Below are 19055 nucleotides of genomic sequence, written 5' to 3' on the forward strand. Positions count from 1 at the left end.
CATGCTGCTTTTTATCCTTCAGGGAAAAGGTACAATCACTTTCCAGCTAGTATGGTGATTGATAAGTTACCAGGTCGGGGATGGATGGTTTGTGGGGGTTGGGCATGAAGATTCTAGATCCAGTTCAAGTCCCCTCTGCTGTGAGCCACAGTGCTGGTGAGTCTGGCATCTCCCTCAGGTAGAACAATTGCTGGAAATCCCTGTTGTGTTGACCTGTTAATTGTTCCTTGTGCCACACGCCTGCCACTCATCTCACTCACATTGAAATTCAGGTCAAGGTCTCCTAAGGCACTCAGTGCCCTCCCCATCGCGGTCTTCAGAGCAAGTGCTTCCAGACCTCTCAGGTTCCCCTCTGGGCATGGCCCCTTACCAGCCGTACCATCTCTGGTTAAGTTATCTAAATTTCCTTAACCTGTGTCCTCAACGGCACAAAAGAGTTAAAACTCCTGGAGTGTACACATAGAGCCTTACAGGGAAGAAGCAGCCGGTTTGTGATCACCACTACTGTGATTATTTATTCTTCAGGCTGACCTTCCCTTTCAGCCCTTCACCCCAGCACCAGTCTCTGGCACTTCCCTGTCCAATCAGAAAGCACACAGCTTCAGCCCCTTCTGTTTAGGCTGCTGGAAACTGCCTGATGCCTTTTCTGCCTGTAAATCCTCAATCCCAACCCGCCTGTTTCCTAGTCCCAAGAATGTTTGTTCCATATGCTCCCCAGCTGGCTACCAGCTCAGTCTCCTAAAGGTTAAACTCATGTTCCGGAACATTCTTTTCAAGCATTACCTTTCCTTAAAAAAATGCAATACATCAATGGTTGAGAAATCAGAGCAGCTACACACATACACACAAACACGGATACATGTAAACACACAAGTGCACGTCCACCCACCTCCCTGTATCTCCATGTGAAAAGCCATCTAACCCATTAAACTGTGCTTCACCATTTCCTAATGAACTTTTATGTTTTCTTGCCACCGAGGTTTCTATAATGGTACACTCAATGTCATTACTGAGTCCTGCACCAATCCAACTCAGCCAGACGCCTCAGCGGTAGCCAGCTTCTAGAAAATTCTCTTGATACGTGTGCGCCTTGGCCTCTCCATCTCCTGGGCCCTCCCTGCCCCTGGCCCACACCTCAGACCATCCGTGCTTGGTCGGTTGACATTTTGTACCATGTATACAAGGCTCAGGGCAGGAAGAAACAAACCCGTGACCCTTGAGAGCGCCTGTGACCTCCCTGTGGTTCTGCTTGTCCAAGCCAGGCCACCCTCCATCTGAACTAGACAAAAGCCCGGGGTTTCTGGTCAACCCAGAGGCGCTTGCCTTTCAGCCTGTCATGAAAACACGGGTGCCGCAAGAGCAGCCCGTGGAGGAGTAACTTGAGAAGACAGGTGTAAAGGGTTTGGGTCTCCTTAGATCTGGGGGTGGGGACTTGGAGGTAGGGGCTTAGGCTGAAGAAGCTTCTTGGGGAGAGAACCAGTCTTTGGGGTTGCAGCTCCATCTGGGTTTGCGCAAACAGCACTTTCAGGACCCTTGAGCAGCATCGTGGGGGTGGGCTGGGGGGTCCAGACAGTTGGCTGCCCATCAGGCCTCCGAGGATGCCTGCTGAGGCTATTGGTAGGGCAACCCGGGAGGCTCTGTGTGGCCAGAGCCATCTGAGCTGGAAGGCCAGGGGAGGCGTCTTCCTGGTGAAGTCGGACAAGTCTCCAGGTAGCCGGGAGCTGAGGACACGGACTCATTCCCACACACGTGTTGGGAGGTGATAAACATATCATGCAGATGGTTTCTCTGAGCCTCAGTGGAGGGTTTCCACACAGACTCAATGAACTAAAAAGCAGATGTAAAGAAACACACAGGCTCACGCATGGATGGGGGAGAGAAAAACAACCAAGTTCTTAAAAAACGCCAAACCCTGATCACCAACGTGGAGAAGGCATTGTTGGACATGAGGCAGACAGACAGACACACAAGATGGAAACAAAGCTGTCCCATAAATTTTCAAGAAGGAACACCCTCCCTAACCTCCCCCCCCACCCCGCCCCCCACCGACTCTTCAGAAAATCACTTGTGCTTCTTGTATTTCTGCTGAAAAGAGTACAAGAGACCCGTGGAAGGGGAGCAGGTGAGCACGAACCTGGGGAGTGCCTCCGAGGCGGGTGGGTGATTTAGACTCTTTTTTTTTTTCCATTTATTTTTATTAGTTGGAGGTTAATTACTTTACATCATTGCAGTGGTTTTTGTCATACATTGAAATGAATTAGCCATTAAGACCAATCGTCCACCATGAAGTTGGGAAATTCCTCCTAGAATTCCAGAGTGAGGGCTCCTAAAAGTCTCCCCAAGCCTAATCACCAGGGGGTCACTCTTAGGGGGCTTCTGACAGGCCAGGAACTGGCTGCTTCCATGATGTTGCAAAACGATCTAATGATATAGGCACTCCCCTCATTTTCAAGACAAAGGAACAAAGGCTCAGAGAGGTTAAGTAACTTAGTCAAGTTCACACAGCATGAAGTGGGGTGGGGGGGACCTTATGCAAGTGTACAGAGAAGCCTCCACCAGTGGCCAACAGAGTTTTTGAGCATCTGTCAAGGAAGAGAGGACTGACAGCCTGGACGCTGGCCCTCTCTGCAGTAGGAGCTCAAGATGCTGAAATGCCCTTGGGATGGGTGAGTTAGCCAAGGTCACGCAGCCAGTCACTGACAACAAAGCCAGGCTAGGATCTGTCACCCAGCCAGGCTGCTCACCCTGCAACACACCTCTCTGCTTAACAAAGTTCCAGCCAGAAATCAGGTGCCAGGGGAGGATGACGGACACCAAGGGCATCTCCAGGAGCCAGACCCCTGCCCTCCATGGCCCTCCTGTCTCAGAGGTGAGTTCAGCCATGAGCCATCACAATGGCAGAGGTCTGCGTTGGATGCACAAGGTCTCCTGCAGACCTTATGGAGGAATCTGCCTGTGAAACTAACACATTGGCCTTGGCTGACCTTGGATGTCCTCTGATGCTGGGACAGTTGCCGAGAGGGAACTGTGTCCCCCAGAATGAGGAGGGCAGAGCCCCACACGGCCTGAAGCTAGAGTTTCTCTGAGGCTGGCTTTCATCACCCTCAGCTTCACTCTCGTCCCTGAGTGTGCTCAACCTGGAAGCAGGCTGCTCCAGACACGCTCTTGACATTGAGGCAAGCTCCTTCCCTTCATGGCAGGGCCAAGGGAACTCAGCCCTGCTATTTAGGGACCATGCCTTCCCAGATGACTCCAGGGTCTCCATCACCCAAGCCCGTCTTCTCAGGCAGCCAGACAGGCCCTAAACCCATGTAGTAGATATTCCAGAATAGGAACCTAAGGGCTCCTTAACTCCAACCTGAGAACCGAGATGGGCCAATTCCAAGTTTGGCAGGATCCTGTTGGTGGGATTCCCTGGTGAAGACTCCAACTGCCAATGCAGGAAATGCAAGAGATGCAGGTTCGATCCCTGGGTCAGGAAGATCTCCTGGAGAAGGAAATGGCAACCCACTCTGGTGTTCTTGCATGCGAAATCTCATGGACAAAGGAGCCTGGTGGGCTACAGTCCATGGAGTCAAAAAGAGTTGGACATGACAGCCTCTAAACAGCAACTATAATAATTCTATGGGTAGGCTTACTGTGTTCTTGACATAGGCTCCTGGAGCAAGAGCTTCCACAGGTTTCCAAGCAGAGAACAAGCTTTCCATTTCCTTAGGACTGTGCTCTTCATTCAGAAATGCAAGGCTGCATTGGGCAGGGGGACCAGTGACAAGGAAACAGCTCTGTGTCATCTCTCAAACAGGGACTTCCGTCTTCCCTCTGCCACTTACCTGCTCAAGTTAAATCCTCAGGCAGATTAAATCCTCAGGCCTTGGTTTCATCACCTGTAAACACAAGACGACAACTGCCACCTCCACATGTCTGTGACAACTCATGGGGGTGGCAGAGTCTGACAGTGCTCAGCCCATGGTGGGCATGTAGTCAGTTCTTCACTTTCTGCCCTCAGGTTTTGAGCATCCAGAATCAAGTTTGGGCTGATGATGCTCTACATCAAAGTCACTGCTGTTTGCTGAGACTGTTGCAAGAGTTTCATGTTCCATAAAGGACACAGACTCAGTTTGGTATGTGTAATAGCCAGATCTCGGGGTGCAGGCTGCTTCAGGTAGAGGGTACACATAGGCCTTAGTGGAAGGCAGGCCAAACCAGGGAAGTGACCAGACAGGGTTTCAGAACAGGAATGCAGGGTCCATAGTGGGTTGGTGGGTACCTTGCAACTCTACCCAGATGGGAGACTGGAGTCCTTAGGCTCCAGATCCCAAGGGATGAACTGCTGCCCAGTTCATCCTCTGGGGGAAGTGGCGGGGGGGCGGGGGGGGGGGTGGCGTGGTGAGTGTCCCAGTTTTCCCAGGGGAAAAGTGCCTGAAGGTTACCACTAGTGTCTGCCTTGGCAGGACAGGTGTGACCATCACCAAATGACCCCTTGGGCTATTGTGGACACTCCTGGGATTAGTAGGCACCTGGAAGGTTCCCTCCAGTTGGGGTTTTTACATCCAAAGTGATGAGTCAACCAAAAATGATACAGAGCTCAAGTACAGTAGACTAAAAAAGCTGGTGGCTCAGTGGTAAAGAATCCACCTGCAGTGCAGAGGACCTGGGTTCCATCCCTAGGTAGGCAAGATCCCCTGGAGAAGGGAAAGGCAACCCATTCTGGTATTGTGGCCTGGGGAATCCCATGAACAGAGACGCCTGGTGGGCTACAATCCATGGAGTCAAAAATGAGTTAGACACGACTGAACTAACCAACAACAACAAAGCTGAACTCACAGAAGCAAAGAGCAGAATTTCGGTTGCCAGGGTTTGGGGATGGGGAAGAGGAGAGTACAAATTTCAAATTTTAAGAGGAAGAAGATTTGGGGGATCGAATGTACAGCTTGGTGACCACGATGACAATACTGTACTATACACCTGAAAGGAGTGATCAGTAGATTTTAAATGTTTCCATAGTAACAACAATGGCAATTACATGAGGTGAAAGGTGTGCTAAGTAACTGTACAGTGGTAAACATTTCACAATATGTACATGTGTCAAATCATCACATTGCACGCCTTGAACTTACACAGTATTACATGTCAATTATATCTCAATCAAGCTAGGGGTGGGGAGAACAAAATGAAACCCTAAAACCAAAACCATACAGAGGAGCACAATACCTAAGTAAGGAGAAGGAGAGGAGGGAAGGGTAAGGAACTTCTGTTCTTGAATATCTACACCATGCTGGGACTCTGGGGTGCCTACCGTGGTTATGGGGCCTACCTATGGCAGCCTGTGGGGTAGGCAAGCCCCACATCTGACTCTGACTCCAGGAAACCTGGGCTCAGGGTGCCTTTAAAGCCCTGCAGTCATGGGGAGGAGCTGGAATTTGAACCCAGGTCTGACTCCCTCCTGTGGTACCAGCCTTTACCATCAGTTCCCCTTGGGGCTGCAGGAGGAGTCAGCAGAGGATGGGGAGGCAGAAGAAACTCCTGGGGAATCTATCAGGACCACATTGCTCTTCTGTGTGCAGATGACTCACGTTCCACTTCTGCTCCTCGGTAACTCTACAATTATTTCTGTTACAAATAGTTAAAAAAACATTTTCCTATGTGCCTCGGAAGATGCAAACCACTTTTACACAGAGTAAAACAAAAACCGAAGCCAAGGAAAAAAAAAAAAAAAGAAATTCAACCCTTAACAATCTCAAACCCCCTAACAACAAATGTGCTGAAAAGAAACTTCCAAAACGAAAACTGCCAGATTTGTTGTTATTGTTCTGGGACCATAACATAGGAGTAGATCATAATTCTAATTGGCAAAAACTGACAGCAGAAGAAGGCGAGGAGGTTCTTGGACAGTGAGCTGGCCCGCCAGAATTAAGAGCCGCTGAGCATCCCTGCGGCGGAAGTGGTACCAGTTCTTCTAATTAATGAATCAATTATGATGTATCCGGAAAGGGGGCGTGGAACTGTGTCTACACACAACTCTGACATCAGCCGATTTCAACAAGTTTACTAAAACGACAGTCACGGCCTTTGACAATACTGAATGCAAAACAGTGGTGTACACAGACTTTACAGGGCAGCTCTCGGGAGCCGGGTTACAGAATCAGGTTTAACAGATGGGAGAAGGCCTGAGGGAAGCCAAGCACACGGATTTTATTGAGAAAAAAGCTTATATACTGTAAGGGTTGCCGAAGTTTAATAAATAAAGGTCAACTTATAATATATAAAAACAATATAAACATTTATATGCTACATGCATATCATATAATTTAAAGTAATAATTTATATATGGGGAGAGATGCCAAGTTATGTTCTGCCGATCTTTCTCGACAAGGCACACACACAGGATGTGTCTATCCGTATCCACCGCCAGCCGACCAGTTTGTTGTTTTCAGACGTCAGCGCGCGGACGTAGGTCTGAGAGGTTTTGCACTGTGAGTTCCAGTGTTTATCATCAATTCCTCTGCAACCGTTCTTGACAGGCCTGGCCTCCTTACATCTCGTCTCATAGAAATATTGTTTGACGGGGGAGTTGCCGGTCTTGATCTCCCCCAGCACCGTGACCTGGTGTCCCCGAATGTCAATGGCCGACGACTTGTCGGTGACCCACAGGCTCTCGCTGTCGCACACCGAGTACTCGCCCCGGTGGCTCTTGTGCTCCGCGTACCTCTTCCTCCGCGCCGTTCTGTTGGCCACCACGGGGTTGCCCACGTAGTCCTCCATGAGGTACAGGGGAGGGGGCTCCAGGGGGATGCCGTCACTCAGCAGGACCCGGGGCGAGTTGTAGCGTCTCTGCTGCCGCAGCAGTTCGGGGCCCGCGGCCGTCACCGGCTGGAATTCCGACTTGGCGGGCTCCCGGGGCGGGGCCTCCGCTTTGGGCAGGGTGCTCTGGTAGTTCTTAACGTCCACCATCTGCTTGGAGAGCTTGTTTTTTAAAATATCTGCCTGGATCAGCTTGATAATCAGGGAGTTGAGGGAGTCTTCCGGCAGACTCCTTTGATCCATGCTGTTCCCTTGGACGCCACGGAGATAAGCGAGAAACATCACATAAAACAAGATGGACATCACCTTGTTCACCTGTAAGATCTGAAAAGGAAAGACAGGTGTTAATAGCAGGTGGTGGCGGCTGCATCTGTGTCATTTCTGGACCAGATACCTGAGCCTGGGGATCCCTGTGAGGCAGGACAGAGTTGAGTACCACCATACAAGGAGAGCATCAAAAAGCCTCTGTGATGGCCAGAGACAGAGGCTGTCTATTCCGCTCCCCTTCCCCTCTTATTCTCCTAGATGTCCAAGTGCCTTCACCCCAACAATCCTTCTTCCAGCAGTGTGGCTGGGTGAGAGGGAAACAGGGGTGTGTGTGTGTGTTGTGTGTAAGAGAGAGAGGGCAAAATAACCTGTCTCACGAAGACAAAGAAAATCACTGAAGGGCTACAGCCTGGAAGAGTCAGGTCTCTCCCGAGGACCTAAAGCGGCACAGGAGGTCATCTCTGGGCATTCAGCCTGGATCTTTCTCAGATGGACAGTACCTGTCACCTATGCACCTGAGGTCTACCATCTGCAGCCTTCTGCTGGATAAGAGTGACATCCTGCCATTTCTGCAAATGTCCCTTGAGCCTGGAAAGACCACATCTCACTCCATCTCATGAAGAAACGGAACCTGAAAATTCTAAAGATGCATACACTATGTTTCTAATTTAAAAATATCAGCAGCAGCAGCCTTGCAGTTGTGTCAAGAGTCAGAGTTCTTTTGCCCACTTCGCTGCGGCCCCTGGGGTCTCTGGAAGGAGTGAATACCCTGAGGCTGGGGTTGGGCCAGCTGCCCTCAATCTGCAGCATCAGAGAGGGGTCATCGTTGGCCAGCCCGGCAGAGCAGTCCTCCTGCCCCTGTAATGTCTCACTCTGTGAGATGGCCTGAGTGTCAGGGTTCTCTGCTGAGCTCTCTGATGGACATGCTTGCCAACGTGCCCACCTGATCCCCAGATGCCCCCTTCCCAAGACAGCAGACCCCCCGAACCACAGCCTGCAGAAGGTGGAGTCTCAGCTCAAATGAATGGGCTGCACTTGCCCTGAAGAGCGAGAGTCCCTGTCGATTTCTCTTGTCTAATGTTTTAAGTTTCCCACTATGAAACGCTCCTCTTTCAACGGTTCTGTTTCTAACTCTGCCGTCTCCTTGGCTCAGTGGCATCTTAACCCATCAACGCTTTCGTTCTGTTGCCATAGTGGAGCCTCCACTTGGGGTTTCTGCCGAGTCCGTGTGGAATTAGAGGGCTGATCTCCACATACCTTCATGCTGGTCACTCCCTCCCTAGAGCACAGCCCTGGAAGCACAGCCCTGGAAGGAGCGGGTTCTGGTACGGGAGGGGTGGCCGCTCCTCAGACCCTCCCCAGCGCCCTGCGCCTCGCCCCACCCGCCACGGGTGCTCGTTCTGTCACCACCATTGCAGCCGCCTCACTGTCCCCGGGGCTCTGTCGTTTCCTCTTTAAAGCTCTAAGCATGGAAAATCAAATCCTTCCCTTGGCTCACCTTGGGTATTTCCAGAAAGACTACAAAACCCAGGGGAAGAAGAGAAGGGAAATAAACAAACGTGGCACAAGACACAGAAAATCAGTCCTGGGACTTCCCTGCTGGTCCAGTGGCTAAGATTCTGCACTCCTGATGCAGGGGGCCTGGGTTCAATCCCTGGGCAGGGAACTAGATCCCACATGCCACAACTAAAAGTTTACATATCACAACTAAAGATTCTGCATGCCATAACTAGAAGACCCTGTGTGCTGTAAACCTGACCAGCCAAATAAATAAATAAAAATAAATACCAATTCTAAAAAAGAGGAGAAAAACCATGGCTCAGAATCTGCGTCTGAGCCCGCCCAAGCTAACTCGCTCCCAGGACTCACAGATGTGACCTCTTTCCCCATTTTGCCTGAAGAGCTGCTCTGGTGTCCCCAAAGGCCAGCAACGCTGCTGTCACTTTCCTCCAGCTTCCTCCTCCTGGCTCCCAGCCTGTTTCTCTGATAAGGGGAGCATCTTCCTTCCATGGGAACCAATCTCTGGACAACTGATTCTTTCAAGGTCAAGGCTGAGCAAAGGATTTTAGCTTTGCTGCCCCTACCTAGAGATGGCCCCCCAGGAACGGCATGATCCTGGGAAAATGGTTCCCATGGAATAGCTAATCTCCCCACCCCAACTCCAGATAAAAGTGATTTTCCCCTTTAATCTTGCAGGCCCAACAGAATGAAACTTGAACAACACAAAAAATATGGCATCCATGCAACTAGAATTATACCGCCTTCTCCCTTCCAAAAAAGACAGATGCCATGAAATAATTTGGGATGGAGAGGCTATCAAGAAACAATTTAATGTATAGAACAGACTTTTTGGACTCTATGGGAGAAGGCGAGGGTGGGATGATCTGAGAGAACAGCATCAAAACATGTATATTATTAAGTGTGAAACAGATTGCCAGTCCAGGTTGGATGCATGAGACAAGTGCTCGGGGCTGGTGCACTGGGATGACCCAGAGGGATAGGATAGGGAGGGAGGTGGGAGGGGGGTTCAGGATGGGGAACACATGTAAATCCATGGCTGATTCATGTCAATGTATGGCAAAAAACCACTACAATATTGTAAAGTAATTAGCCTCCAACTAATAAAAATAACTGGGGGAAAAAAAAGAAACAATTTATGAACCGCACCCCGCCCCGCACCCACTTGCCCAAGCACCATCTTCATCAACTAAGAATATGCAGGCTACCTGCTCATACAGATATTGAACAAGTGAGGTGAGTGGAGGGAGGTCCCAGGTGGAATAAGAGTCCATTGGTAAGGTCACTGCAAGGGTGAGCTGCAAGGAAGAGCCTTGATGGATTGGGCTGCTTTATGGAGAGTGGCCTGTGTGTGGAACCAAAGGGTGTTAGAAGCAGAAAGGCATTTACTCCAACTCCTTTATTTTATATGGGCTTCTCTGGTGGCTCAGTTGGTAAAGAATCTACCTGTAAAGCATGAAAGCGGGGTCGATCCCTGGATCAGGAAGATCCTCTGGAGAAGGGTATGGCAACCTATCCTAGCATTCTTGCCTGCAGAATCCCATGGACTCAGGAGCCTGGCGGCAACAGTCCATGGGGTTGCAAAGAGTCAGACATGACTGAGCGAATAACACTTTCACTTTTCACTTCATTTTATAGATGAGGAAACCCCAAACTGCAGTTTAAAGAAGAGGAGAGACACAGGAAGTGGGGGTCGGGGGCGGGGGTCTCCGCAGTCGGAGACCAGCTTCCTTTTCATCACATCATGATTGGGCCCCCATGCCCCACCCCCAGCCGGGCTCACTGTTCAGCAGCCACTTAAATAAGCTTTACGACCCATGTGGCCCTTCCCCTTGCACACTCTCATTGCCTCCTCTTCTGCTGAAATGTTGCTCACTCTTCAGCACCCAGTTCAGAAGCTACCTTTTCCATCAGGCTCCCCTGCTAACAGCAGCCCCAACCCCCTCTGCATGCCCATGGCGTGGTGGCACGCGCACAGCCCTCTGGGCACGACGCGGTTTACTCACTAGACTCTGTCCTCCAAGGCCAGGGGCCCCCTCCTTCCTGTCTGTGTCCGCCTCTCCCCTGAGTCCACACCACAGTGCATACAAAGTGGGTGCAGTGGATCAGAGATGGACCGAGGGTGGCTGAAGGCAGAACCAGCTCCCGAGGCTGCAGGGCCAAGAGCAAACATTTCTCAGAGGCAGAGTGGTGGCAGGAGGTGTGAGCACGTTAGAAGCCACGCTTCGAATCCCCAGGCGCATGTTCCACGGTTCCATGCGGCTTCACTTACAAAACCCACAAAGATAAAATTCTGCAGAATTCCAAGATGGTAACCACAGAGTGTTACACTTTGAGTTCAAGGTCCCCTTTCTGGGTGTGGGTCCCTGTGCAACACCCTGGCTGTAGGAACTAAGATGGTTTGTCTTGATGAAAGTGTGTTAACGTAATAGATGGGGAGAAAATGGAAACAGTGACAGACTTATTTTCTTGGGCTCCAAAATCACTGTGGACGGTGACAGCAGCCATGAAATTAAAAGGTGCTTGCTCCTCGGAAGAAAAACTAGGGCAAAACCAGACAGTGTATTAAAAAGCAGAGACATCACTTTGCCGCCAAAGGTCCGTATAGTCAAAGCTATGGTTTTTCCAGTAGTCATGTACAGATGTGAGAGGTGGATCATAAAGAATGCTGAGCGCTGGAGAACTGATGCTTCCGAACAGTGAGGTTGGAGAAGACTCTTGAGAGTCCTTTGGACTGCAAGGAGATCAAACCAGTCAATCCTAAAGGAAATCAACCCTGAATATTCATTGGAAGGACTGATGCTGAAGCTCCAATACTTTGGCCACCTGATGTGAAGAGCTGACCCACTGGAAAAGACCTTGATGCTGGGAAAGATCGAAGACAGGAGGAGAAGGGGACGACAGAGGATGAGATAGTTGGATGGCATCACCGACTCAATGGACATGAGTTTGAGCAGACTCCGGGAGACAATGGACAGGGAAGCTTGGTGTGCTGCAGTCAATAGGGTCACAAAGAGTCGGACAAGACTTAATGACTGAACAACACCACCACCAACAACAAAGGAGTGGAAAGTCATTGTTTGTCAAGAGAGATGCGCAAAGGCCACAGAGTACCATGAGTCAGGGTGATGTGAGCAGGGCTGTGGACAGGAGCTGCGACTTTAGTGCAACCTGGCTGGGAGGGCCTGGGGTTGTGGACCATGAGAAAGGCCCCTGAGATCATCTTCTTTGCTCTCCTTGGCAACAGGGCTGGGGAGAGAGGTCAGAGTTGTCAGGGAGGAAGATTTCATCACCAGCACTGCAAACTGCCCAACCCCGTGATCAGATCATACAAAGCAGGCTGACGTGCAGTTGACTTATTGCTTTTCGATTTTCTACAGAGACTTATGGAGGCTGCTTTGTTTCTACCATCCCATCTACCTCTGGGAGCCCCAAGGCAAACCCTGCCACCCCCTTGGGTTCCAAACACACAAATTCTGCAGAAACATCTGGCCAGCATTGGTGGAGGTAGATGGGGGGAGGACAGATGAACAAAATGAATGATATAAAAACTTCCAAATGCCCCTCGGCATAGGTCCAAGGCATGGTTCCACTTCTGGGTCTAGACTGTCTCCTGCCATCAAGTCCAAAAACCTTGTCATGATACTTTGGAATCAGCTGCAGGTTGGTGTTTCTAGATTATTTGCAAGGCTGCATTAAAATCCAGCAGGCTTCCTGCAGACTTCACTTTGATAATCTGCTTTCAGCTTTTTCGCACAGAGCAAGCCCAAGAATGTTGCTAGTAAAACACACCCTAACACAGATGTTGAAGCCGGAAGGGGTGGAAGATAACCATCTCACGTTTATCATTAAGGATGCTGAGACCCGGTGTGGTGTAAAGTGAGCTGCGTAAGGGTCACAGAGCTACATGACGCAGAGATGGACAGGGGAGATTTGGCTCTTTTTAAAAAAATTATTTTAAATTTTAATTTAATTAATTTATTTTTGGCTACGCTGGGCCTTCATTGCTGCTCAGGCTTTCCCTAGTTGCAGTCAGCTGAGGCTACTCTTTGTTAAAATGCTCCAGCTTCTCATTGCAGTGGCTTCTCTTGGTGTGGAGCACTGGCTCTAGGACACAAGGGTTCAGCAGTTGTGGCTCCTGGGCTCTAGGGCACAGGCTCGGTAGTTGTAGCACATGGGCTTAGCTGCCCCAAAGCTTGTGGGATCTTCCCGGACCAGGGATTGAACCCGTGTTCCCTGCGTTGGCAGGCAGATTCTTAACCACTGGACCACTAGGGAAGCTCAAGATTTGGTTCTTAAGTGCAACAGAGGTCACAAGGCTCAAGCATGATCAAGGTCACTGTCGGGGTGGATCACGACATTGCTAGGAAAGCTCTCAGCACCGTGCCCGGCACAGAGTGACCCACTGGACGTGCTGGATCAATGTGAACCTGAGTTATCGGTGGCAGCAGAGATGCTGCATCCTTGCCCTCCACGCGCACACACAGGTCTAGCTCCCTGGCGTGGGGAGTGGAGAAGAAAAGACAGTGCCCGGCAAGGTGCATCAGTGAAGGTTTCGATTCAGAGAGACTTCTATGCTCCTTTGCGAGTGGTGACTGCAGGGTACAGAGACCCCCGTCCAAGCAATGATCCTACTGTGTTATCCTCGTCTGCATGTCACCTCTTGGATGACACGGCCACACCCTTCTCACACCCCAGTCCTTGTTGTCCGGCCCAGGGCTGCTCTGTCATGGAGTCTCCAGGTCTGTTTACTGAATGAGCATCGACAGCAGGCAAGACCTACCAAGACACGGCTTCCTGGCCTGGGATGCTGTTTGGGCTTCTGCCAAGCCTGGTTTGGAAGCCAATCAACTCTGCCTTCTTCTCCCAAAGAAAATACAGGCCTGGCTCTGCAGCAGGCCAGGGTCCCCAGGCTCTTCTCGGCTATAATTGGAAAAAGACCTGTTAAAGACCCCGGCAAGCCCCCTTCCTGCACTCTCCCCAATGCCCCTTTCCCCCGCTCAGACTTTTCCAAGATCCCGACCAACTCGCAGATGCTATTTTCCTCGCTCAGAAATGCTTTCCCACATATGGTGTTTTCCCAGTCCCCGGAGCAACATTCCTACAAGGTTTCACCATCCCTCAAAATACTCAAAAGAGAGCAATTTCTGATTCCTCCTTTCTGGCTCGGTGTACAACACACAGAGAGGGGCTTGGGGTCTGCAAGAAGCAGCTGAGATGGAAGAGAAGCTGGTGAGGACAGAGCTACAGGGTCCGGGGCCACAGAAACCCGGGTCTGTCAGGCCACACGAGGCAGACGGTGGCCGTCGCTGCTGGGCTGCGTGTCACCGCTCCACGACTAGCCCCCCTGGCAAGGCGCGCCCCCTCCTGGTCACAAACCTGGAGACCTTGCTTTTTGCACCTGTGTGTGCGTGCTGTCGCTCAGTCATGTCCGACTCTTCGTCATCCCATAGACTGTAGCTCACCAGACTCCTCTGTCCGTGGGATTTTCCAGGCAAGAATACTGGAGTGGGTTGCCATGCCTTCCTGCAAGGGATCTTCCCGACCCAGGGACTGAACCCGTGTCTCTTACGAACTCCTGCACTGGCAGGCGGGTTCTTTAACACTAGTGCACCTGTTGCAGCGGTGGTGAGTGAATCTGTAGCCTGGACGTTGGGAACACCAAACACAAAAACGCTCCAGGTGGGGTACTGATACCGCATCTTTCATCTTGGTAATAACCCCTCGGAGGTAGGTACTAATGATGGGGAAAAACCAAGGCATGCGGACGTTTAATAATAAGCTAACAGGCAGCATAGCCCAGATGGGATGGCCGTCTGGCTCTGCAGCAGAGGCCCTGTGCTGTCTGTTGTCTGTCTGTCTGTCCTGGCTCTCATACCTTTCAGAGGATGCTCAAGTTCCAAGCCTGGAGTCAGGACAACTCAACCTGGCAAGCTGATCACCTCTCCAAGGAGCTCCCAGGCAGCTCTCTGCAGTTTTCAGGGGTTTGAGGCCACCACTCCTGTTTCCTCCTGCCAGACTCCCTAGCAAAGTGTTCCCCAGGGAATGAAATAAAACTGGGTCTCCTCTGGTCTCTCTTGCAGGTGGCTGTCGCATGCTTTGCATCGTGGGGCATGAATGTACCACCTCAGACCCTGGGTTTGGTCCCAGTGCTGGAACTCCGGGTGTGACTTACACAGAAGGCCCAGAGGCTCTGTTCTGGCTTTCCTTGGGCAGGAGGCATGAGATCAAAGGTGGAAATGCTTTTTAATGTGCCAAGTGTTGAATACGCGAGTTCAAGAGGTTTCATTACATCCAGGGCAGCCACATCTGTCTGTGATGAGAGTGCTTTCTGGCTGGGGTGAACCAGCACACTGGCCAGCTGCGGCCAGAAGGACCTCATTCCCTGGAGACTTGCTGCAGCGATGACCTGGTCTCTGACGAATGCCAAGGGCCCCAAAGACCACATCCTGCCAGATAATCCTCATATCTTGTTCAGCGAGTGGAAGAGGAGAGAGGTGGGAAGGCGAGAGATTTAAAGCCGAATGACAAAAGGGAAAGGAATGTGGTGGAAATATTAAACTAAGGCCTTTATATAAAAGGACCGGCTAGGTTCGTTCCCCCATTTTAATTGCAAAATTAATTCAAATTGGCTTTGTTCTGAACACGGGTCCCAAGGCCTTAAAATGAGTCGGCTGGGACCACATGAAGGTGTTCTGACCCCTGACGAGGCTGGGAGCTGGGAGAGAGGGGTCCCAGCGGAGCCTCCGCTGGGGATCAGTCTGGTTTGGCTTAATCTCTTTATTAATGATCCGGAAGCAAGAGAGAGGAAAAAGTGGCAGATTAATTAAAATGCACAGATGACGTGTAGGGGAAAGGCGCTACAAACACAGGTGAGGACAAACCAATTACTCCCCGGCCCCCCGAGGGGCCGGCGACCTGGAAGGAGCAGGATGAGATTAGCCTGGAAACACTTAGGTTAACTCGCTGGGGGCGAGATGAATCCAAAACCAACAGAGAGGGAAACACTTGTGGAAGGATGGAGGGAAGGAGTGACTTGGGGTAGCTGGAAGGATCGGATGAGAAATGAACTCACAAGTACAGGCCGGGTGGGTGTCCGGGGCCCCATGTCCCCGGTGGCTCCATGTGCGTCCCTCAGACCCACCTCGCTCACTCTTAGCACATCTCCAAGGGTGGCCACTCTGACCACTCCCTGTCTTAGGAAGCACGCGTGTGCGTTTTCAGTCGTGTCCGACTCTTGGCGACTCTATGGACTGCAGCCCGCCAGGCTCCTCTGTCCATGGGATTCTCTAGGCAAGAATGTTGGAGTGGGTCTCTGTGCCCTCCTCCAGGGGATCTTCCTGACCCAGGGATCGAACCCGCATATCCTGTGTCTCCATTGCAGGCAGATTCTTTGCCTGCTGAGCCATCAGGCAAAAATACATAAATTGAGCTCTAGAGAAGGTAAGAAATGGAGCTGAGGCCAGAGAACAGTTCACGACTCTCAGCGAAGATGCTGGCGAGCATGGTCTAAATTCCCCCCAAAAAGACTCACCTCTCTGCTGTATTTGGTGAGACTACATGTGAGACCCCTGATACCTGGGTAGGTGTGCATCACACAGCCTCAATACAGGGCAACAACAGAGGCAGGGAGATGGATTCCCACCCTGTTCCTTAAAAGCGCCTTATTCTGCACACGTGGGGGGCAGAAATGGCAACCTGCTCCAGTATTCTTGCCTGGAGAATCCCATGGACAGAGGAACCTGGTGGGCTACAGTCTGTGGGGTCACTGAGCGACTTTGAGCATGCACTCTGCATAGCTCCTCTTACTGAAACCTTCTGAACCCAGGTTCTGAAACCCACTGACACAGACAACCCTTGGCCAGTATCTAAAGGAAGACAAGCTCCTTGGCTTTCAGGGGATACTGGCTTCCCGGTGGAAATGAGACATGCGGTCAACAGGGAAGGAGTGTTCTGGGATGAGGGAGGATGAAATAGAGACCTGAGAAGGCTGACACCTCCCTCAGAAAGGAATTGCTGAAACTGGCCCCTCCTGGAGGCCAGAAAGTGAGGACTTGTAGTGGTTTAGTTGCTAAGTCCTGTCTGACTCTTTGCACCCCCATGGACTGTAGCCTGCCAGGCTCCTCTATCTATGGGATTTTGCAGGCAAGAATACTGGAGTGGGTTTCCGTTTCCTTCTCCAAGAGATCTTCCACACCCAGGGACTGAACCTGGGTCTCCTGCATTGCAGGCGGATTCTTTACCCACTAAACCACCAGGGAAGCCCGTAAGTGAAGACTGGAGACCCCTGAATGGGACAAGGAACCAACCTCCCCCAAAAGCAAGCGAAACGCCCTGAGCTGGAAGTCAGTCGAGAGCTGGGAATTGCTTTGGCACAGCTACTGGAAGAGGAATTTTACATCATTCAAAGCACCCCCTCCTTGGGCCCCAAGGCTGTGAGAGACGGAAGGTATGGCACATGTCAAAACAAAGTGCACTGCCGCGCTGAAAGGAAGGTAGCATGGTTACTCCCCCGGCGGGGAACCCTCTGGCTTGGCCCTGTCTTGGCAGAGAGATCTGAAAGGAGCCTGGGATGCCGACACAAGCCCCAGGAAGCCTAGATTCACTTTATCCTCTATGTCCTACCAACTCTCATTTCAATGGCCAGAGCGTGAACACACAGAGCGTGCACATTGAACGTCTGAATCAATCCAGCTACTGGTCATAATGGTGATTGTAGTAAATTCTGTTTTCTTTGCTCTGGGCACTAATACTCATCTGCCACTGTGCTCAGAAATGTGCGTGCATGGGCCTGTGTGTGCACACACACTGTAGCTTCCCAAGATAGGATAGGTTATAGTTGAGTTATTTCCAAATTCCTGTATCCTTTCATACGCTGAGACATCTTGATTTCAGTTTCATTTTCTGCATCTGGGTTAACTCCATTTTTCCAAGTGAGGAAACACACAAGGGGAGATTGCTTCCGTTACACAGACAGCTGGGGGTACGGCTGGTGTGAAACTCTTAGCATCAGAGAGTAATCACCCCAAGCAAGTGAAACTTCCTGTTCTAGATGTTTGCCTTGCATCTGAGCTGGGTTTCTGTGTCAAGCATACGCATAACACACCCAGCTGTAAGTTAACTGTATTGGAAAGCTTCTGACTATCAGTCTTTAATCATTATAATCATGATGATGATCAATTATCTATTTTGTCTAACCAGCCAAGGGTGGGTCTCAAAATGGCAGGATTAAGGAAGTTGACTTCATCCTGAGAGCGGGGAGCGAAAGGAAATGGCAAGGCAGGACTCCCCTTCGCCCTCAGGATGCCTCTTCCGAACCAAGACCACAGCTGGCTTGGAAGGCCCAGACCTATGACCTCACCGCCAGAGCAGAGGCGGCAAGGCTGGGTCAACCCAAACCATGATGGTTTGGCCCCACGAGGACTTGGCTGCAGTGAGTGTGGTCAGAGGGTAGACAGTCTCCTCCAGGCTTGGCGATGGGGCTTTTGTCAAATATAAACTCCGGCCCACAGCCACCCTCCATTCAGGAGGATGAAGGACTGGCACGTGGTCCTCGTCTGCCTTTGGTCTGGATGTCTGTTCTAGGAAACCGTGCTGTCTGGGGACTCGGAGGGCCAAGGCCTCCTTCCACGCTGCTGGGCGTCCCTTCCACGGCTTGCCCGGCCACCATCATTCACCTGAACTCCCTGCCAGGTTCAGAAACCAGGACAGGGGAGGCGCCTGCATGGAGGTTTCCTGAGGCTCTCTATGCCCACTTGTTAAGGGAGGCTGGGATGAACACGCAGGAAGAAAATCCGTCTTCCACCCAAACCCAGGTGTGTGGCAGGCACTTCATAAATGTTATGCTGCTGCTGCTGCTAAATCGCTTCAGTCGTGTCCGACTCTGTGAGACCCCATAGACGGCAGCCCACCAGGCTCCCCCATCCCTGGGATTCTCCAGGCAAGAACACTGGAGCGGGTTGCCATTTCCTTCTCCAATGCATGAAAGTGAAAAATAAAAGTGAGGTCACTCAGTCGTGTCCGACTCCTAGCGACCCCATGGACAGCAACCTACCAGGCACCTCCGTCCATGGGATTTTCCAGGCAAGAATACTGGAGTTGGGGGTGCCATTGCCTTCTCCGTAAACATTATAATCCAGACCCAAACTGTTGACCGACTCAGGTTCTGGGCAGCTGGGCAAAACCAGAAACCAATCCAGAGCTTGCCCTCTGAAAGCAATTTTGGCACCAACACTATGGACCCAAAGCTGTCCTTCAGAATGGACATAGTCCTCATAATCGCTGATAATAATAGCTAATATTTACTGAGCCCCACCATATGCTGGGGACTTTGAGAGACACTACATGGATTATCTTAATTCATCTTCACAGATACAATGATCAACCTCACTTGTCAGGTCAGGAAACTGAGGTACAGACAGATTAAGTTGTTTCTGAGATCACACATCAACCGAGAGGCGGAGCCAGGA

At 51.0% G+C, this 19055-nt stretch overlaps 1 protein-coding gene and 1 non-coding gene across 2 annotated transcripts in view; one reads left to right on the top strand and one right to left on the bottom strand.

Moving 5' to 3' along the window:
* Positions 1–6026: 6026 nt before the first annotated feature.
* NTF3 (neurotrophin 3) overlaps positions 6027–19055 on the bottom strand; it is a 74104-nt gene continuing 61075 nt past the window's right edge. The window contains exon 2 of the mRNA XM_020882662.2: positions 6027–7125. Within this exon, the coding sequence (XP_020738321.1) occupies positions 6346–7125 (780 nt within the window). The 3' untranslated portion in view covers positions 6027–6345. The remainder of the gene's footprint in view (positions 7126–19055) is intronic.
* TRNAR-CCU (transfer RNA arginine (anticodon CCU)) lies at positions 8662–8734 on the top strand. The gene has a single exon. It is a non-coding gene; the product is annotated as a tRNA-Arg (tRNA).

The sequence above is a fragment of the Odocoileus virginianus genome, chromosome 23 (assembly GCF_023699985.2).
Source record: "Odocoileus virginianus isolate 20LAN1187 ecotype Illinois chromosome 23, Ovbor_1.2, whole genome shotgun sequence".
NCBI classification, from domain to species: Eukaryota; Metazoa; Chordata; class Mammalia; order Artiodactyla; family Cervidae; genus Odocoileus; species Odocoileus virginianus.